Here is a 21,291-nt window from a genome sequence, read left to right on the forward strand (position 1 = left end):
GGATTATTTTTAGAGGTATTTTTAAAACATATTTTTGAGTATTTTTATAATTTATAATTCATATACATTTATGCATTTATAATACATTTATAAATATTTATAAATAAATATATTTATATATTTATATAAAAATATATCAATATATTATAAATGTATTATATTATACATAATACATAATATAAATATATTTATAAATGTATAAATGTATATTATTATAAATGAATATTATATAAATGTAAAAATTATAAATTATAAATCATAAATTTTATATTTTATATTTTTATATAAATATATATTTATGCATTCATAATACATTTATAAATATTTATAAATAAATATATTTATATATTTATATAAAAATATACAAATGTATTATATTATATATAATACATAATATAAATATATTTAGAAATGTATAAGTGTATATTATTATAAATATATAAATTATAAATGAATATTATATAAATGTATAAATTAATATATTATAAATATATATTAATATTATGTGTAAATGTATTAATATAATTAATATAAATATATAAATGTATTAATATTATGTATAAATGTAAAATTAATATTATGTATATTAATATAAATGTATAAATGTATTATAAATGTCTAATATTATATATAATACATAATATAAATGTATATTATAAATATACATAAATATATATTGTGTATAAATGAAATGTACATTTATATAAATGTATAATCTATATAATATAATATATATTATATTATAAATATTTTTATAATATATATTTTTTATATAAATATATAAAAATATATATTAAATAAATAAATTTTATATAATATGAATAAATATATATATATTATTTATAAATATTTAATATATATAATATTAATTATAAATATTTGAATATTAATAAATATGGTGTTTATATAATATTTCAATTTGTAATATTTATTGTATATTTCATTATATAAATATTTATATAATATATAATATATAAACATATAATATAAAATTTTCAATTTGTATAATATACATAATATTGTATATATATAATATAATATACATAATATAATATATTATACATATACATTTATACATTATTACATATTATGTGTATTATATATTATACATAACATTATTATACACAATAATGTACATAATAATGAAAGTACATTAATAATGTATATATTATAATATAATGTACATAATATATTATGTATAAATATTTATACATTTATTTATACAATATTACATATTATGTATATTATATTATGCATAATCTTAATGTATATAAATATTTATATAATATATAACATATAAATATATAATTTTCAATTTGTATATTTCAATTTATATTAATATAAAATATATAATATAAATAATTGAAATATACAAATTGAAATATACATATTAAATTTGTATATTTGGAGTTGTTTTTGATATAATGTTTGGATATGGGTGTTTTTGGAATTGTTTTTGAAATACACATTTACTGTAGCATTTGAAATGTGAAAAACAGTTTTTTAAAAACAGGTGCAAAAACAAGGAATCCAAACGAACCCCTAGTCTTTACAACTACTAGTCTACTAGTAGTAATAATACTTCATATAAAGCTCTCAGCTAGGGGTGTTTCGCGAATCGAGAGTTTGTTAATATCGAGTTCGAGTCAAGCTCGAACTAATTAAGTCGATCTCGAACTTGAGTTCGAGCTCAAAAACATTAATCTCGTTGACTCGCGATCTCAATTATATATAATTTTTTTATTTTTTATTTTAATAGTAAAATTACATATATATTTCTAATATTTTATTATTTATTAAAAAATATTATTTTATTCATTTTTAAAAATAAATAATTATTTTTATTTTTTAAAAAATAAAATAATAATAATTATTTTTTTATTTTTTAAACTCGAGCTCGAGTTCGAGCTCGACTCGAATTTGACTCGAGCTCGATATTTTGAGCTCGTCGAGCTCGAGCTCGAGTTTGAGCTTCACAAAATTAACTCGAGCTCGAGTTTGAGTTTCACAAAATTAACTCGAGCTCGGCTCGATTAGCCAAAGCTCGACTCGAGTTCGACTCTTTTGCACCCCTACTCTCAGCTCCTCTCACCGCACGCACGCGCCTGCTATTTTTTGGAGTTTTCGTAAAAAAGATATTCTAACAATTCGATGCACATGTGTTTACGAAAAAGATAATTAAAAAATATAAAATTTTTTTTATAAAAAATTACAATTCAAACAAGGCATCTAGCAATACGTATTGTATTGCATAGCGTACAGGAGTTGAATACCAGGAATAAACATTATTAATATTCAATCTGGAATCAGGGATTAAGGGAGATTGAAGGAGAATTCATTGATCTCAGGACTCTCAGTCATGGATAAGTGGAGAGCTTTGACATTTCTTTTCTGAACCTTTGTAATACGGGAAATTCCGAAATCTCGCACGCAGGCAGCACTCACCAACTTTTGCAGATACAACGAACAATAAGACACACATGACGCGGGTCACGGCCGAAAATAAAAATATAATCCTTTTTTTTGTTGCAACAGTAATAATTTTATAACTTAATCTATCATAATTTAGAGGAGAAAGGAGTAGACGTGAGTAGAAATTCAAGAAAGCCAATTGAATTGAAGGCAATCACATAATAATGACAATTTGATCGGACTACAGGGTGTGGCCTGGTGGCTGAAAACACAAACATAATGCAACTATCACTGCATATTGCTCCCAATCTATCTTCATTTTCGTTTGACATCTGTATTCCAGTTTCCAATATTTCCACTTTCATACGTACTTCATACAGCCTACAGGCTACGGCTACCAAGCTCGCTGCTCTCCTGATTCCTAGTAGTCTAAACAAAACTAGAGAAAATTCTTATTTTGTGATGAAAAACAAAAGTTATACTCCTCTAAGCATCCTCCTCTAAAAACAAAAGTGATGAAAAACTAAGCATCCTCCTCTAATTTCCATCTCATCTTTTTTTTTTTTCTCGCCAGAAAGTGTTTTGTTTGTTGGTCTGTAACTTTTGCACATAACTCGCACACTTGCAGCCGTTTACACGACTAAACATTGCAGACGAATATTGGGATGGATGATGGTGGAGTTGGGGTGGGGTTAATTCATAAATCTATAGACACATAGAACTCTGGGAATGGGGGAGGTAATGGGATCTTCTTTGAGGTCATGGAGGGAGGAGTTAGCTAGTTTAGTTGAAGACACTGGGATAAGATTCAATGGCGAAGTAATTGGAATTTCGACGCCAGCATTTGAGACCAAGAAATTTGGGGCTGATTCATCCGGGAATGAAACCTCGGCGGAGCCAGAGAGCTTCAAGGATCAAATCAAAGGTTTTGCCAACGCTTGGGGCGAAATGGTGGTGGAATTTGGCAGAGGCTGTAAGGATGTATTTCACCAGACCTTATTGACTGACGACTCCTACATTGTCAAGAAAACTAGAGGCCCATTGGCTGAGGTTTCTCAGAGGCTCAGCTTTTTCGGTGAGTATTTGCCGGAAGATCGCGATCCCGTGCACGCTTGCCTGGTTATATTCTCCGTTTTCGTCCTCGCCCTCGCCGGTATTCTCCTGGCCTTTTGGAATTTCATACTTGTATGGTTTTGATTGTTTACTACAACCGTCGTTTGCTTTGCTTGCTAACCATGAAATGAAGTTTCTTTTGTTCGTGCTTTTAAAAGTTCCACGTTTTAAAACTTGCATTCAACTAGTACTATTTTATTTTTCTTTGGGTTCATCTGCAGAAACACTCTTTCTCTTTTCAGTGTTTGTGGATTCCGACGACAATCGGTTTATCTGCGTAGGTTATTGGATTTGATATCCAAATCCAAGCAATGGAAGTTAATAGCATACTCAATCGCTTAATCTAGCAGCAGCTTATGAAAAATTGATGCACCCGTTTCTAGTTCTGACAAGCAAATTATTCTGATGCAGTGCTGGGAGTAAATAGCAAACATTATAGTTCAGTTCTAATGATAAAAAAAGTGCAGCTGCATCCCCCAAGTGCTGCCCGTATACTGCTTCCAGATGGTAGATACTTGGCGTACCATGAATTCGGAGTTCCAGTTGACAGAGCTAGATTTTCCCTAATGATTCCACATGGTTTTCTTTTTTCTAGGCTTGCAGGTAGATAGAAATTGAATTTTCAAGACTTTTACTACAAAAACAATCCAGCGTTGACTCTAATCCCATCGTGTCTTGTTCTGTTTTCATGTCCAAGGTATTCCTGGCATTAAATCTTCCCTACTAAACGAGTTTGGTGTGCACATAGTAACATACGATCGGCCTGGTTTTGGGGAGAGCGACCCTCATCCTGATAGGAACCTGAACTCCTCTGCCGTGGATATGTTAAACTTAGCAGGTGCTCTAGGTATAAAAGATAAATTTTGGATCCTGGGATATTCTGATGCAGCCATCCATGCTTGGGCTGCACTTAACTACATACCACAACGAATCGCTGGTAAGCTGATCTCTTTAGACAAGCATGTATGAGGAAACTGTGGAAGCTAGGTGGTAGCTTGGTATCACTCTTGGTCCATCTTCAAATCTGCAGAACTCCATTTCCCACTTCCCCACTTTCCCACATCTGAATATAACAATTGTTATGAATGTAAAGACAAAAGTACAACAAATGTAGTCTGACCAAAGAATGCTGATAGGCAGGGAAGTGAACAATTGCAATGTCCTCCGTACATCAAGAAGGCACACATCTAGGCACGATCAAAATCGTTTAGGACCTAAAATATGCGTTTAAAATCTATCACTTCGCTCTTTGGACTTTGTGAGGTGACATATCATAATGAAAGTCTCTTTCATGTGTATGTTTTATTAGTAAACTCGAGAAATTAGGATGACTGTGAACAGTAATCTGTGACTCTGGGATAGAGCCAAATTTCTATTGCAGATTTGGAGAAATGCAGAAATACATATAGGAGAAAGTATTCATAATTTGAGTTCTTACAGTATGGGATGAATAAACTATTATGCCTGTTGCTTCTCTTTGTGCATAAATTATTAATCTCATAACAGCTTGAATAAACTATTGTTTGTGTATTTTGTGGACTTAAGACTTGTGGCTATGCAGATCAAAGAATTACTTCTTCTATTGGGATACATAAAGGAAAGAGTACTCGTAGTGTTAGTTCTTACAGTATGGGGTGAATGGAGTATTATGCCTGTAGCTTCCCTTTCTGCATAAACTATTAATCTGATAGCAGCTAAAGAAAAATATTCTCTGTGTATTTTGTGGACTTGGAGTAGTGGCTATGCAGAACAAAGAACTACTACTTTTATGAGGGTACCTTCAATGTGTTTTAAACTTTCATGTTGTATGTAAAGAAGGTGTGCAGCCTTATATCTTAATACAGAGCCATCAAATTGCTGAAGGCACTGGCTAGCTGTCTGATTACCATTCAACGTGACTCCAGGTGTGGCGATGTTTGCCCCGCTGGTCAATCCATATGACTCGAGCATGACTAAGGAAGAAATGTCCAGAACCTGGGAAAAGTGGACACGAAGAAGGAAATTAATGTACTATTTAGCTCGAAGATTTCCAAACTTTCTCAAATATTTCTACCGCCGAACTTATCTATCTGGAAAGCATGGTCAGATTGATAAGTGGCTGTCTCTATCACTAGAAAAGGGGGTAAGGTTTCACTGCAGTGATATATTCCTTTACTTGATCCTTTGACCACTTTCAGATTTTAAACTTTATTCACTCTCCATTATGGTCTCAATCTTTGACATTGTGGTGAGAAACCACAAACAACTTAGGCACGATTTGAAATTAGCTTTGGGAATACTTAATTGCAGAGTATCTCAAGTAACACTTGTATGGTTCAACTCGACCTGATGTCTCCTCTAAGCGTGCTTCATATCAATGTGTTTGTATTGGAGAATGATCCATATCTATGTTTGGTTTATTCAGGACAAAGCTTTGATCCAAAAACCAGCCTTTGAGCAGTTATGGCAAAGAAATGTAGAGGAATCAATTCGCCAAGGTAGCACGATACCATTTGTTGAGGAAGCAGTGCTGCAGGTTTCAAACTGGGGTTTTACCCTGGTTGATATTCAAGTGCAGAAGAAGTGTTCTAGGAAAGGCATTCTCCCATGGCTTAAGTCCATTTATGGTCAGGCAGAATGCGAATTGACTGGATTTCTTGGCCCAATTCACATATGGCAGGTAAAATGCCTTCATGTTCCTCATAAGCCAATTGAGAATAATTTCCTGCTAAGCCGCATTAGGAAACAACTTTCTATGGGTTCTGAATAAATTCTGAACAGGGAATGGATGATCTTGTGGTCCCCCCATCAGTGACTGATTATATTGCAAGAACTCTACCCAATGCTGCTATACATAAACTCCCAGAAGAAGGTCACTTTTCCTATCTTTTCTTGTGTGACGACTGCCACAGACAAATATTTTCAACCCTTTTTGGAAGCCCACAAGGTCCTCTAGAACTCACAGATGAAACTCCATCAGGGCATGAGCGAGTCATCAACGCCATGTGATTCCTTCATATGATGGGCATAACTGTTTTCCGATATCATGATGTATATAACATGGTTCGCACCACTTCTTCATGGAGCATTAAAAGACAGAAATATTCTGTTCTAGTGTTTCCAATGTCTATAGCTGCTTTCCATAATAGATGGAATGGAAAACCTTTTCTTTTCTCTTGCAACAAAATCGTGCCTTGATGTATCATGTAAGAGACAGGTTTTGAATCTTTAGTTGAGCAGGTGAACGCCGCGTCGGCGACAATTTGATTTCTTTTACTGTCTCTGAGGTAGTACTTCGACTCTCTAAACTTTATTTATAGGCCTCTGGCTTTTATACCCTCAAGCTTTTGAAGGGCTTCCCATAGCGGGCTCTGAAGTCTCTTATGCCCATCCGAGTACCACTAATAAGCCCGTCAATGATCTGCATATCCACATACCATGGTTCTCCAACAGGGACAAGAGTAAAACATCGCCAGTTTCTATTATTTTTGGGGGGAAAAAAAATCTTCGGCTAGCAATCAACATGTCCTTTGGCTACAGTCGACTCTGACAGACAAATTTCGAGAGCTTCTCCATTAGCCTTGTGGATTTCTATTTTGATTATAGTTGCTTTAATTGATAATAGATTAGCTTCCGTAATCTTTGGCCATAATACTGGCAAGTTGGTGCCACGGATCGACCATGTTCGAATGAAAACATAGCTGCCAAAGCAAAACTAAAGTCTCTCGATTCGGGTGGCAAACGAGCTGAGTCGAGTCGAACTTTGGGTTAATCGAGCCTGAATCTAGACTAAATTTTACCAAACTCGAGCTCGACAAGCCGGCAATTTAAAGCTCGAGCTCGACTCGAATCAATTTAAGCCGAGTTCGAAAAAAATAAAAATAACTATTTTATTTTTTAAAAAATAAATAAAATAAAATTTTTTCCTTAATAAATAATAAATTATTAAGAATATATATGTAATTTTACTATTAAAATAAAAATATATTATTTATATATAAATATTATATATATATATATATATATATACTTGAGCTCGCAAGCCGGGCTAAATATTTTAAGCTCGATTTCGACTCCAGCCAGCTCAAGCTCGACTTGACTCGAGCTTGACTTGACTCCAGCCAGCTCGACTTGACTCTCGTTTGCAGCCCTATTCTCGACTTGATAGTTGATATTAGCTTGTTTAGAAAGGAGCAAAAGAAAACACTCATTACACAAAATTCTACTTCCTTTTCTTTCTTTTTTTTTATGCATTTTATACCACCCAAACAATTATCACATCAAAACGTTTACCACAGAAGAAATGAAGGTACAGGAAATATTGAACCAAATTTTCAGCCAAACCATTACGTGAAAAAGTAAAAAGGAAACATAGAGGGAGAGAACAAGAAAAATCAGGAAGAAGAAGCGATAGAGAACAAGGAGAATCTCTTGAACTAAAGATTAGAGGACAACAATTCTCTGAGATACTAAATGCCCAACATTAAGTTAAAAACAAGTAAACTTCCTCATATTTGAAGACATCACTCATCAACAGTAACAATTTGACCTCAAATAATGTACCATATCTCTCACTGTTTAAGTCACTAACCCTTCTTAAATCTTTCATCAAAGCAATATTTTGGCTAAAATGCACGTAATTAGAACAGTTTACAGATGGTGTCGTCGGGTTTTGGCTGTTCCTCACTGCTTAAAAGGGAGAACTACTGCTTTTGGCCTTCCCAAGCATCAAATCTTTTGCTTCATTTATTTTAGAAGCAAGATAATGACTACCACCTGCATCTGGATGGTTTGCAACCATGACCCTCCTATGTGCTTCCTTTACTTTGTCTAAAGAAGTGCTCTCCCTGCAGTAATATAAATTAGCACAAGAATCAGGTAATAATGATATATTCAAAGCAAGTATATCTCTTGGGTATTTTTCCTCCCAGAGTATCTCAACATGAAATGCTTCAGGCACAGCTTTATCTACCAGGAGGGCAAAGCAATCCATGGAAGTTGATCAATCATTCATGTAATAAAAGCAAAATAATTAATCTCTAGTCCTTTTCCCCAGAATGGCCTCAGCAACTATACAAACTATCAACAAAGATAACTACTGTAATCCACCACAGCAGGATAACACCGGTTCCAAACCATTCTGTTATAGACAGGTTTTTCCCAAAGTCACCAAATAAGAAACCTAACTTAGCCGACAAATTAGAATCACATATTTTTGCACATTCCAATTGCTGCTAAAGCAACAAGAATGTAAATTATGAATCATCTAATGCATGCTAATGCTGGAAGGGACTAAGATTCAGCATCTAGGAAAAAAGAAAGTGACTGAACACACCTCACTCCCAAAATTAGAGCAGCTTCCCTCCTTGTCATTTTTGGCTGAAAACCTCCTTCATAAAATTTACGCATCCTAACTGTTGGAGGCCTGGCTTTGAAGGCTTGCCATGCCTGAATACCATATCGACCAGCATAAGCAGCAGCAGCAACAGCAAGGCCAGCCACCAAAGGTGCAACCTAGCACATCATGCACAAATTCTAAGGCAAATGATAACCAGATATTTCTCAAAAAAAGAACCCCTAAGACAAAAATAAATAAATAAATAAATGCCCAACTTGGTGTCACACTTAATTGCGAGACTTCATCCTGAATATGGGTTACTCGTGTAAAAACATGTCAACAGCTCAAAGATGTGTGAATGGGAGAGTAGGACAAGCAAAGGCTATTGCAAAATGCAAGAAAGTACTAGGTAACATGGATGGGACACACTGGTGAGGCAGTCTAATGTTATGTCCCAAAAGAATGTCTATCGTATATTGCACTACAACCTGAAATATACCCCTTCCACCCAACAGAATAGGCTGGTTTGGATTTCACCAGAACACCATAATCGCCACCGCCCAAAAAAAAAGGGAAAGCAAGGTCCTGCAATTTTCACCAAAGGAAAAGAAAAAAAGGGAAAGATTTGGAAAAAGCAAACATAGAGAACAAGGTTACAGTCAAGTCGTAAATAAAACTGCAGAGCATGATGACTGACAAGTATGTGAACAGACGATATATATACATGCTTATGTCAAGCCAGACTTGTAAAAGAACTTTTTTTAAATTGAAAAAAAGGAGACAAATTGCTAACGGTCAATGAAGCTAATTATTTAGCGTATCGGGGAAAGCCCGAAGGAAGCACAAGTGCAAACATCACGTGGCGAACAATAAACAAAAATGATGAAATTGGAATCATTTTCCCTAATCGGCTGGACTCGACTAGGAAGTTCGCGGTGAAGGAATGCTGAACTATCAAGAGGGAAATTTGCGAACCCATAGAAGAAGCTTCAGGAAATCAAATTCAAATTTCTTCTCCCCACAACCACACAACCAAACAAAATGACGGCGAAAATCAAAACTAGAAACCAAGGATGTTCATCCAATACAGGAAAGGAAAATTAACTGACAAAGCAACTGAAAACAGAAAAAAAAAAATCCGTGAGTAATTACACAAGCCAAAAGTCTATGTAGAACTGCTCACCATTTCTACAGCACCAAGAGTCACAACGAGATCAGATTGAACATTCAACCAACAAAGGAAGGAGCAGGACGACCGGATGTCAGAGTTTTTCTGTACTTTTCAAGAACAGCAACCGGCCGTGAGGGCTTCGGCTTCTTTACGAGTTTCACTTTAGCAGCGAGAAAATCCCTTCTGCAGCACTTCTGCAACTCTTTTATGTCTTGGGGAAGATCATTTGGAACGGGGCAAAATGTAACACTGGTCATCACACATTAAAGTCCAAGGGCCTACATGTTTCTAGTGAACAAAAAAATGTGTGGCACAGCAAAGGCCCATTTAAGCATGCTACTTTGGGTTTGGGGGATGTCGGTCCACACCTCAAGGCCTGATCGAATACAGAACTTCATTGTTTTTTTTTTTTAGCAGGGGAAAATGGGATTTAAGAAATAATCATATTTTATTAGCAAGAATAAATTAGAGTGATAGTACAACTTTTAACGGATCTAAACTGCTAATGTAGAACCAACTGCTCCTAGAGTAATTGGCCATCAATAGAAATTTAAACATCTACTTGGGTGTAAATAAAGGAAACAAATCATTGGCTTGCATTCTAATATTCAGACTTTTCTGAAAGTATTTCACCAGCAGACGTGTAAACACCTGTCTGAATTGACGGTGATTCACCAGATTCCCCTTGACCTTCTTTAAAATTAAAAAAAAATAAAATTCTGCTAAGGTAGACCACCAAGAGCATCATCCTTCGGTTTGGAGGACCTAATCCAACCATACCAACGGCTTTTGTCATATTGTAACTGTTGCTTGTTACACCCGATCTTTAACTTAAGTCCACTCCAATCTTCCACCACACTTGTCGAGCTTGCTCTTGAAGTCAATTTTCCTCGGACAAAGACCGCCCCACCACATAAGCTTTTTCCAAAAATAATAAAATGCCGATATATTCCACAGAGTCGAAGGCTATATCAATTGGCCCACAGAAGTATACAAAAGAATGAATAAAAATGAAAATGAGGATCAATAGTTCGAATGACGTTTACTGTACTTGAGGCACATTCAAGGTTAAAATAAACACATAATCACAATCAAGAATTCATGTTTTTGTAAAAATTGTTGACAATATTACAATCTATAACAGCTGCAATAAAGGAATGAAAGAACTCCAGTGGCAAGATTCATCCCTCAAACCATGCATGCCAGCAACACAATGAATTCAAGGTTAAAATAAGCACATAATCACAATCAAGAATTCATGTTTTTGTAAAAATTGTTGACAATATTTCAATCTATAACAGCTGCAATAAAGGAATAAAAGAACTCCAGTGGCAAGATTCATCCCTCAAACCATGCCAGCAACACAATGAATTCAGACTAACTGTAGACGATCATGATATAACAAATGAAATGATCACATCTTCATTTCCCTCTTTGTCCCTTATTCGTGTCTGCAGTAACTTTTTCTATAAAAAACAGACAGCATTTGCTGGAAATAAATGCAGTGTTATTCCTTTTTCCCTCCATTGACGACATGATCGGTGATAGGGCTGCTATTAACTCTAGGGGGACCTGAATGCTGCCTAGCTCTAGCTGGTGATGGTGGATAAGAGAGACGCTTTTTTACAGGAGCCGCTGATGCCTTTTCTGGTGTCCCATTTTCGCGTCCCAACGGGCTTTGCAAGCGTGTCTTAGCCTTTGCTGACTGAGTGGAAGCCATGTAACTTGGTACCGATGCAGAACTTGACAGGCTCTCATCATCTCTCACGGATGACCCAGCAATACTATGCCGCCTGTTTCTCTCTGACTGCACGCTGAAAACGCTCCTGGAGTCATCATCTTGGCTTGGCACACTCACTTTTGGGCTAGCAGATTTCAATTTTCTTGCAGCTATTGAAGGACTCGGCTTGGATGGAGGAGTATTAGGAGACTGGCTGGTGGAAGGATGATTTGCCTTTTGGCTAGCTGGTGATGAAGGGTTATCAGAATTTAGCTGATGACGGGCAAAAGCCTTGGTGATTTCTCCAGCTGCAATGCTCAGATTTGCACTTTTAACTGATGAGTGGTCACCATTCAGTTCTTTCTCACCAGTGTTTTGCTCCCAAGGCCGAGCTGCCATCCATCTTTCTAACCAGCTCCAACCCCAGTGGGGATTGGTGGGGTCCATAAACAGTAAGTTGGGGGATCTTGCTGACTTTTTCCAGGTTTGCTGTTGAATACAATATCCATGTTATGTGACAGAGAATTCTCAAAAGCTATGAAACTTGACAGATTTTTTGTTTTTTTTTTTTTTATTTTTTCGGGGTTATTTGTTTGATTGCATAGAATATGACCTTTGCAAACACTAGAATTGCAGCATAGTTCTTAAGAACAACATGATCGCAAGATATGTGTGGTAAATTAAACTCCCAAAAGGATTGTAGAACAAAATTTTAGCCACATATATCACGATAGAGGTACAGAAGTGAGTGCTGTTATCCATCTTTCTTTTGTTCAGAAGAATTGAACATGCAATAGGGAAAGCTGAGTCAAGTACCTGATGGGAGTATGAATATGCTAGGGCTCTTTCTCGTCTCAATGCTGCTTCATATTTATGCAGTAAATTTGCTTCAATTTGCTCTCTTGATTGTAGACTATCATCCCATTCCTCCCCCATCTGTCATAATAGTTAATGCATTTCTAATTAGATGAGTGAAGCCAAATAAGATAACCATGTTAATTGCCAAAACCTCCAACGCTGATAGTAATTCCTGCACCATCTTTGAGGACAACCTCACAGTTTGTATAAAGGAAGACTGGCCCAGCAAGATTTTAAATGCCTTCTAGGCAACATGAATAAGTATGTCATATTAAATTAGAACACACTGGCAAGGTTCATCGGCACTAGGGACTCAACATGATATAAACTCAAAACCTGACCTGCTTGAGCAACTGTTCACTTCCAACCATGACATTTTCACACAATATAGCCCCTAAAGTTCAGTCAATGGGAAATCTACCAACCTAATCACCATTACTGTTGCAGTGTTGCTTCTGACCTTTACAGAGGGATGATTACTTATTAATTCACATTAGCAAAAGATCTTTTCCAAAGAAATCAACAATAAGGAAGAAAACCAACCCTCAAGCTCTCAAGTTCTTTTGCTTGTTTCTGTAGGAGCTGTCTTTGAAGAGCCCGGTTCTCTTCTGACATTCTGATCCTTCTAGAATTAATCTGTGATTGCACACGAGACAGAGCTTGCATGCATTTCAGGGTGTTTGCAGTCTGGCGTTTAGCAGTAGGCCCATCTACAAGTGATTTCAACCTGACAAGCCCCCTTAGGGCTCTCAAAGCCCTCCTTGCCTGATAAAAACAGTATATCCAGTTTAAAAGTTCATTCCCACATAATCAAGTCTGTTTATCATCAAATAAGAAAAATGTGGAAGGAAGAAAAGATCACAAATTTTCTTGATCCAAATATCAATCAATCACATATTCTAATTAAGACAGGCAGAGAAATTTGACTTTATAAAGAGAATGCTTTATCCAACATAACATCGTAAGGTCAGAGAAACAAACTCATCTCGAACAAGGAGAAAGGTGGTAAAAAGCTTTTTAACCAAACTTTGTCCCTAATAGAAAGGCTACATGTGACAGATCAGAAAAGATATCCATCAAAGCAAATGGAATCAATGGGGGTTTGATGCATTAGCCAAGGACAGCATTGTACCAGATATCCTCGGAATGCAGTCTGAATCCTAATTGCTGCCACCTCCTCCACTGATTTCCCCGGAAATGGAGCTGCAGAAGTTAGCCGAACAACTTCTGCAGCAGCCTGAGCGGCCACAACAGCAGCTTCAGCAGCTGCAGCAGTGGCAACAGCTACGGAGTAAGCATGTTTCGTCTGTTCATCCTCTACGTCCGTCAATTTCACCTCTTCCACTGGGACGGGATGAGGATGAGATACTGTGATAGTCTCTAGAGTAGAAGAGTCGGTAACTGAGGTCCCCTCCTTGCCCAACCATTTTTTCTTACTTTCCTTCTGAAAAAAAAAAGAGTAAAAATAAATCTGGCGTCCAATGTCAAATTTTCAGCATCCAAGAATCACAACGGACATTTTCACAAACCTGGTCTCTTTTATCCTTAGATTTTGGGCTCAGAGCCTTCTTCACTGAAGAAAACCAGCTTCCTTTCCTGCCCATCTTCTTATCATGCCTCAGTTCTTCCTGTTTCACAAACAAAACCAAAACATATCCTCAACAAATATTACGCTTTTACATGAGCTATTCACCTAGAAAAATGCGCCACTTCACCAGTTAGATAGGTATTCAATATCATAACCAGGCCAACTAATGAATGCTAATGAAAACGAAAATGCAAACTGGAAGTCTAAAACTGCAGAATGCATAATAAATTCCAGGAGCACACACAGATTGGAAACTACAGTTCGGTTTCTCAGAATTCCTGGTACAAAAAGTGAAATAAACACCAAGAATATAAAGAAAAAACCGAACTTAGTAAAATGTTTTTAAACCCCTGTTCAACTAAACCCATTGGCACAATACACTCATTAATTCAGAAGATTCAGTGTCCAGGCCCCAGATCAGAATAGATTTAATCCATCACATTCCAATTTTCTTTCCTCTGCCACATTACCAAACACCAAATATAGCATATACATCTCCAAGAGTCAAGTAAACTTATAGTAACATATTTGAATATCTGGCAGCAAAATCGGACCCAATTGCCGATACAGCAAGTTGAGGCAACAAAACTATCCATCCAAGAAAGGATCTTTCATTTTCCAAGAAAAGCTTTATTGTGCAGCTCACCTGAGAAGAGGAGTACTTGACAGATCTCTTGACAGCTTTTCTCTGTGTGTTTGTTCTTCTTTTCCTGACAATTCCTGCTCTCTCCTCTGTTTCTGTTACAACAATAGAGAAGCTGTCACAAGCTAGACGCAGGAAGATTTTACAAGTTTCGGAGGAGGGGTTTAGTTGGACCCCTTTTGGAGTAGTAGTGGACTTTGTAGTGAGCTGTGTGGGAGAGAGATAAAAACCAGATCTTGAAAAGCCAGCAAAAGAGGCAAAGAGAGGAGGGGAGGGGAGGGGAGGGGAGAGGAGGCCAAGAGCTGAGTTCAACGATCAGAATTCAGAACGTGAGGAATCACAGCTGGTTTTGCTAATCTGACCCCACATTTGGAGGTTTTGTGGGACCCCACTTAAAGTTATCAGACCTCTACTATTTTTATCTTCAGGAATAATATGATTAGATGCCATGCCACGCCACGCCACCCATTTCTTCTTCTAATTTAGGATTGGTATCTTTCTTTGTCTTTTTTTTTTTTTATTCGGTGATCATATTAGTACGGTACACGAATAGTGCACCAAATCTTTTCTTGATTAAGGAAGCAAACAAAACTGAAAGTTTTTCTTTCTTTTTTTTTTTTTTTTGTAGCACTCATTAACAAATAGACTAATTATGACTATAAAAAGAGATTTACAAATCTACAGTGTGAGGTGGCAAAAATACATGCATTATGCACGTTAGGACAGCTTTGGTGAAAATTAGTTTACCTTTCCATTCCAATTTGTTAAGTCCCAACTGTTAGAAGTGATAGGCTGATAGCGACATCTTTATTATTCAAAATATGTTTTTTTATTTTAATTTTATTATTTGGGATGTAGCTTTTTGCAAAATTTTTTTAATGTTTGTTGTGAGTATATTTTTTAACTTCACATGTATCAAATTGTTACGATACATTTTTTTTACAAAAATTTTTCAAAATAGCAATCCAAATGACTCTAGTCTTCAACATATGGATTCTTTGGGAGATAAAATTCTTTGTTTGCATCACAAACACATTTTAAAACCTACCTTTTTATATTTTCAACCATCTTTTTATCTCACATACATCACATAATAAAAAGTGTTACAGTGATTATTTCAAATAATACTCTATCCAAACAAACCTTTGTTATTGCATCGTCATAAGAGTGTTCAATTTACTTGCCTCTTTTTTTTAATTAGTCAATTCAATTTTATCACTTGCCATAACATTTTTTGACAGGTAAGGATTGATTATTTGACAAATTAGAGATTACATGGATATTAGCTAAAGTATTTTGATTAATTTTATATACAACTATCAATATATATATTGTCACTATTAGATATATGATCCATGTGTAAATTTTGAATTTAAAATTTAAAATTTGTTCATGTGTCATCCATTCAACCGTGATAGTGTATACATTAAAAATGTATATAAAATTTTCTCTTTGCTCCAACATTAATTTAGCCACAGGAGAGCCAACATACAATTGGGCATTATGTTTAAAGTACTGTGTGTTTGTCATCGATAGGAATGGCAACGAGGCATGAGATGGGGTGGGGGATCCTTCCTAGCGCCATTGCCAAACATCTCCAACCCTCACCTGGTCCGCCGTTATTCGCTCGCCCCACAGGGCAAAAAAGTTTATAATTAGTAAAAAAAATGCATAAATAGAATAAATCTATAATTAATAAAAATATAATTAATAATTTAGTATATACATATTAATATAACCAATCAATAATTTGTATTAGTATAGCTGATAATATTAATTATATTACACATATATAATCTAATATTTATAACTAACAATATAGTTATTATACCTAATAATATTAAGTATGTTTTATTGGGCGGGTGACAAGGTAGAGGAATAGAATGGGGGTATACTCTCCCATCCCCGGTCTCCATTTTTTAACCGGGAGGAAGGGAAGGGGAAAAAAATTACCCTCTATCCCACCCCATTAACTCATCGTCCTAATTGTCATTACTAATTACCAGCACGGTAGTAGATAAGTTCATATTTACTTAGACATTACTTGAAACGGTAAATGAATAGTTCATTTACGAAATACTACTACAAAATTAGAGAAATTTTTTTTTTTGAATTTATGTGCTAAAAAACGACGATCGTTTTATTCACCTTTGATTCATTAATTGACCTTTGGTGCCGACCTTCGAGTATCTTTATCACCTACAGTATCATGTTGCCCAACAGGACAGCAATTTATTTGTAGGTGTTTCTAATACTCCACAAAGCTCTGAGCTAGCAATACATCTAACAATTGGGCAAAAGGGGATTATCGCGAATGATTTGATTAACCGGGAAGTTGGAAAGTCTCAACTAAAAGCTGTTGGGAGTACATAAATATATGTAGCAATTGTGGCCTGGTCTTAAAACATGACGAATTTGTCATTGAGTTTTAGATTCCCAACTCTGGTCATTTGTTCAATGATATTTCCTTTACAATAGGGCTGCAAATTAGTCGAGTCGAGTCGAATTTTGAGCTAATCGAGCCGAGTCTCGACTAAATTTTACCAAACTCGAGCTCGAGTTCGAGTTCGACGAGCCGGCAATTTTCATCGAAAAAAATAAAAAATAATTATTTTATTTTTAAATAAATAAATAAAATAATATTTTTTTTCTTAATAAATAATAAAATATTAAGGATATATACGTAATTTTACTATAAAAATAAAACATAAAAAAAAAATATATAATATACGTAATTTTATTATTAAATAAAAATTAAATATATATATATATATATATATATATATATATATATATATATATATACTCAAACTCGCGAGCCTAACGAGTTTAATATTCTAAGCTCGAGTTCGAGCTCGAGTTTGACTCGAGCCGGCTTGAGCTCGACTCGAGTCGCTCGCAAGTGTTTGCAGCCCTACTTTACAATAGCATAACAATTGATTACCCAAAAAAAAAAGATGATTACCATAACAATTGATTAGCATAAATTTTTTTTTTTTAGAAGAAGGATGACAAGAAGGTGGACATAAAAAGTTGTAGAATTATAAGAAACGTATAAAAAAAAAAAAAATCGAGTGACAAAATTTTTTTGCCTCCACTTTGATATTCCCTTGTACATTTTGCCAAATATGGGCAATCCTAGTATTTGCTTTTGGACTAACATCAACCAGATTATCGTTTATCGGTAACCATCTTTTTTACGCTGGAATGTGAAATGTCGAGATTCCACAGTAATACTTTGGAGCAATCATCTGATGGAATTCCTTTCAATTGCGTCTCCTCTTCAAGAACTTCTTTCTTCACGAATTTTAGTGAATCCTGCGGAAAAATAAGGTGACGATGTTCAGTCAAAAGTTGCTTTCGGACTAATAACAGCACCACCGCCTCCTTTTCAAGTTCAGCGTATTGTTACTTGCATGCCCTCCTCATAATTATGAAGCTTGAACAACTTTTTTTTTTTTAGAAAAAATAAATAAATATTTTCGTTTTTCCGTTTAAGCAGAGATTGATGCAAGGATCAACTTATAAAATTTGGGTTATGAATTATGACACGTGAATTTGTAATACATCAATCCAAATGCCGAATATGTCACTAGCAGTTTAGTAATCTTGAGTGCAACGATGTAACGTACGTGAGATAAAAAGGTAATCGCAAAATATATTCACAAAAAAAGGTAAAAACTTTTCCTTACAAAACAGCAATCTAAACATGCCCTTAATTTCCTGCGGCAAGTCTAAGATGTCTTCAACGCTATTGCTTTGAATCCATTAATTTCAAGCCTTTATACTTAAGTTGATTAATCTTGAAGACTCGAGCTAGATCTCACATCACTCAATCGATCATTTGCAAAGCAAGGAATTTGGGAGTTGGCCAAATTGACATGAGAAGGAAAAAAAGTGTACCCAAATTTGCGCGATCATTGCTCTGCATTAGCTTTACAAGATGGTATTAGTAGGTTTGGATAGGACGAGTTTGCTTGGCCGAGCAATTATGAAGTTGACCCTCTTTGCATGTACGGACTAAGGAGGCTGTGATGATTGATGAGTTAGCAGTGAGTGCTTTCTATTTCCTATTTCCTATTTCCCATTTCCGTGGGAGGTCAAGGATTCAATCCTCGCCACCTACCTTATTATTTAATTGTGATTGTCATTTAATTGTGACTTCCTCCTATGGAAAAATTTCTCGAGTGAAATGTCAAAGGTTCAATCCTTACCACTCACTTTCCTACTTAATTGTGATTGCCATTTAATTGTGACTTTCTCTCACGGGAAAATTCCTCAACAGCCTCTTCTTGGCACCCAGTTCTTGGCCTCTTCCTCAACCGACTCTTCTTGGCCTCTTTTTGAGTAGGAGATCAAGGTTCAATCCTTGGCACCCAGTTTGCTACTTGAATGTGGTTGTCATTTAATTGTGACTTTTTCTTTTCCGTCGGCTCCCTCTCTTCTTAGAATAGGCTAGAGTAAGTTATACAAATATTATCGGTACGATGAAAAAAAAAAAGAAAGAAGAAGAGTAGTGAGTGCCTATTTTGGGGTAGTTAGGGAAAAGGGAGACACAACAACACAGACGTTGTACTTATTGTTAAGCCAGAAGTAGTACAGCGTACAACTACAGCCAGAAAACGATCGCAATCTTTTCTCAACCGCAAGGTAAACGCGTTGTTGTGGTTAAGCTATGATTTCCCATTATATTCATCTCTTGTTAATTATTACTAGTGCTAGTAATTTTGAAAGTGCATTAATTAATTGGGAAAATGCAAACCTGAGAGGTGTCTTGGGCAGATGAAGTACGACCCCATCTCTCTGGATCCCATAAAACTGAGCTGTTGAATGCAAAGCCTGAGACGTGTATTGCTGGTTTCATCGTATCTGTTGACAGATTGCTCGAGTTCTTCAGATGCCAGCCCATGACTTCTGATGATTCACATACAGGTCCTTCTATATTAACCTTCTTTCTATTTGCTGACAAGAACGCCATAGGCCACGTCCCAAATGCCCTGCACCATGTAAATGCACCAAACCTGAATTCCTTGGTGCAAGATAAATAAGAGAAAATAATGTCGAAGAAAGCCAAAAACCAAATAAGAACTTACTCAATGGCTCTGATCTCGTCGAAGAAACTGAGATCATACACGTTGGAGAGCCCTGCAAAATGAACTATGCCACTTAGTCTGTGGTGCTCGATATGACTGAGTGCAACATTTATTTGATGATCCATTTCGGCTCGCATATCAGTGAAGTTCTCCTTGAAAACCAAATGCCTGTACATGATGCCCGTCTTTCTGAGAATCTCCGACGCTTCATCGGAGTCAGACTGCTGCTCCACAACCACCCATAGCAGCGGCTGAGGAACCAATCTTAACGTGTTTGCAAGCCTCCTGAGCAGCACCCCTCGGCGCGTAACTTTCATGCTCGTTGGAGTTACGATAATCACGAGCTTTCTTGGGATTAAGTCTCCTTCATTTTCTTCCTCCTTCGATATTTTTGGAGGATGATGGTCATCATACGCGTCGCGATCAGATTTCGACGTTGCCTCTGGCACTGCAGCAGGACTTCCATCCAACAGACTTCTATTATAACTTTGGAATTTTGATTGATATTGAAGCACTTCCAAGGGTTGTGGAGAAAAATCTGATCTGTTCGAGACTGAAACGCGACTAGAAAATATTGAAGACTTGCCCGTTGGAGCAAAGCCGGTGAAGAATCCCATTACAAAACACAACATAAAATGGACAATTGCTTTCTTCCACAACTGGACCTTCTTCCTTGATCTTTCGACCGACCCCATGACTCTCCGATATTTTCAGAACTGATGTTCAGTCCTGTTTCAGCATTGGAAATGTGGCTGGGAATTATGGATATACATATATATATATGGTCGGACGGATGTCGGCCAAGAATGTGAGTAGTTTCTGGAAATGGCGGGAGCCAACTAACACTTATGTATGATTGATATTTGGTGAGTATCATCTCTGCAGTTGTTTTCATTGGGTTGTGAGTTGAGACGTAGTCATCACTTGAAGCAAAAGAAAAACGAATGAATATAGAATGTTCAGAAGCAGAAGTTGGGGGTACCGTCTGCACCAAATAGTGGTTGAAATGCAAAATCATCACCTAAGTTGTTAACACTACTTAACAAGGACATTATACAAGAAAAACAATGGACATTAGTGAGGAACTGTTCCCACAAATTGGAATCTTTTCAAGTACTTAATCCTGTGCCATGTGATTAAAACAGATAGTAATAATTTACTAAGCAACTTACAGACCATAATTTTGCTTTGAAGATGGAATGCAATTCAAGGATTAGGAATTAGCCTTTATCTCTTGAAACTAATAATTATGCATCCTAGCTCATTTCTCTCTCTCTCTCTCTCTCTCTTAATGTGCGAATTAACAATTTGGGATGTGACATGAATTGAACATGGCATTGTGCAACATTTTTTTTTTTAATGGTTTTCATTTTTTG

At 35.8% G+C, this 21,291-nt stretch overlaps 4 protein-coding genes across 4 annotated transcripts; 1 reads left to right on the forward strand and 3 right to left on the reverse strand.

The window, feature by feature from the left end:
- Nucleotides 1-2,654: 2,654 nt before the first annotated feature.
- Nucleotides 2,655-6,775, forward strand: LOC140008266 (uncharacterized). Its single transcript, XM_072052104.1, has 6 exons — nucleotides 2,655-3,565; nucleotides 3,937-4,128; nucleotides 4,223-4,462; nucleotides 5,430-5,647; nucleotides 5,930-6,184; nucleotides 6,286-6,775. Exons 1-6 carry the CDS (start codon nucleotides 3,142-3,144, stop codon nucleotides 6,511-6,513), a joined length of 1,557 nt encoding a protein of 518 aa, XP_071908205.1. The 5' UTR covers nucleotides 2,655-3,141; the 3' UTR covers nucleotides 6,514-6,775.
- Nucleotides 6,776-7,917: 1,142 nt separating this feature from the next.
- LOC140008267 (mitochondrial import inner membrane translocase subunit TIM14-2-like) lies at nucleotides 7,918-10,263 on the reverse strand. The gene is made up of 3 exons (XM_072052105.1): nucleotides 10,026-10,263; nucleotides 8,840-9,018; nucleotides 7,918-8,351 (listed from the first exon to the last, which is right to left on the reverse strand). The coding sequence occupies exons 1-3, from the start codon at nucleotides 10,026-10,028 to the stop codon at nucleotides 8,195-8,197; spliced, it is 339 nt and encodes a 112-aa protein (XP_071908206.1). The 5' UTR covers nucleotides 10,029-10,263; the 3' UTR covers nucleotides 7,918-8,194.
- A 1,121-nt stretch (nucleotides 10,264-11,384) lies between these two features.
- On the reverse strand, nucleotides 11,385-15,133 carry LOC113694961 (protein IQ-DOMAIN 2). The gene is made up of 6 exons (XM_027213900.2): nucleotides 14,826-15,133; nucleotides 14,121-14,219; nucleotides 13,724-14,035; nucleotides 13,135-13,356; nucleotides 12,550-12,669; nucleotides 11,385-12,222 (listed from the first exon to the last, which is right to left on the reverse strand). Exons 2-6 carry the CDS (start codon nucleotides 14,193-14,195, stop codon nucleotides 11,521-11,523), a joined length of 1,431 nt encoding a protein of 476 aa, XP_027069701.2. The 5' UTR covers nucleotides 14,196-14,219; nucleotides 14,826-15,133; the 3' UTR covers nucleotides 11,385-11,520.
- A 2,709-nt stretch (nucleotides 15,134-17,842) lies between these two features.
- On the reverse strand, nucleotides 17,843-20,716 carry LOC140008268 (beta-1,4-xylosyltransferase IRX9-like). The gene is made up of 3 exons (XM_072052106.1): nucleotides 19,916-20,716; nucleotides 19,585-19,819; nucleotides 17,843-18,140 (listed from the first exon to the last, which is right to left on the reverse strand). The coding sequence occupies exons 1-3, from the start codon at nucleotides 20,608-20,610 to the stop codon at nucleotides 17,994-17,996; spliced, it is 1,077 nt and encodes a 358-aa protein (XP_071908207.1). The 5' UTR covers nucleotides 20,611-20,716; the 3' UTR covers nucleotides 17,843-17,993.
- Nucleotides 20,717-21,291: the final 575 nt, after the last annotated feature.

This window comes from Coffea arabica, chromosome 6c, assembly GCF_036785885.1.
Source record: "Coffea arabica cultivar ET-39 chromosome 6c, Coffea Arabica ET-39 HiFi, whole genome shotgun sequence".
NCBI classification, from domain to species: Eukaryota; Viridiplantae; Streptophyta; class Magnoliopsida; order Gentianales; family Rubiaceae; genus Coffea; species Coffea arabica.

Coding starts and splice junctions, on each gene's coding strand:
- LOC113694961 (XM_027213900.2), bottom strand. CDS start 14,195: ATGGGCAGGAAAGGAAGCTGGTTTTCTTCAGTGAAGAAGGCTCTGAGC. Junction 13,357..13,723: donor CTGCATTCCGAGGATATCTG/GTACAATGCTGT, acceptor TGTTTTTATCAG/GCAAGGAGGGCTTTGAGAGC. Junction 12,670..13,134: donor AAGAACTTGAGAGCTTGAGG/GTTGGTTTTCTT, acceptor CTATTATGACAG/ATGGGGGAGGAATGGGATGA.
- LOC140008267 (XM_072052105.1), bottom strand. Junction 8,352..8,839: donor GCTCTAATTTTGGGAGTGAG/GTGTGTTCAGTC, acceptor ATATTACTGCAG/GGAGAGCACTTCTTTAGACA.
- LOC140008268 (XM_072052106.1), bottom strand. CDS start 20,610: ATGGGGTCGGTCGAAAGATCAAGGAAGAAGGTCCAGTTGTGGAAGAAA. Junction 19,820..19,915: donor GACGAGATCAGAGCCATTGA/GTAAGTTCTTAT, acceptor TACATGGTGCAG/GGCATTTGGGACGTGGCCTA. Junction 18,141..19,584: donor CTGCCCAAGACACCTCTCAG/GTTTGCATTTTC, acceptor ATTTTTCCGCAG/GATTCACTAAAATTCGTGAA.
- LOC140008266 (XM_072052104.1), top strand. CDS start 3,142: ATGGGGGAGGTAATGGGATCTTCTTTGAGGTCATGGAGGGAGGAGTTA. Junction 3,566..3,936: donor TTTCGTCCTCGCCCTCGCCG/GTATTCTCCTGG, acceptor ATTCTGATGCAG/TGCTGGGAGTAAATAGCAAA. Junction 4,463..5,429: donor CATACCACAACGAATCGCTG/GTAAGCTGATCT, acceptor ACGTGACTCCAG/GTGTGGCGATGTTTGCCCCG.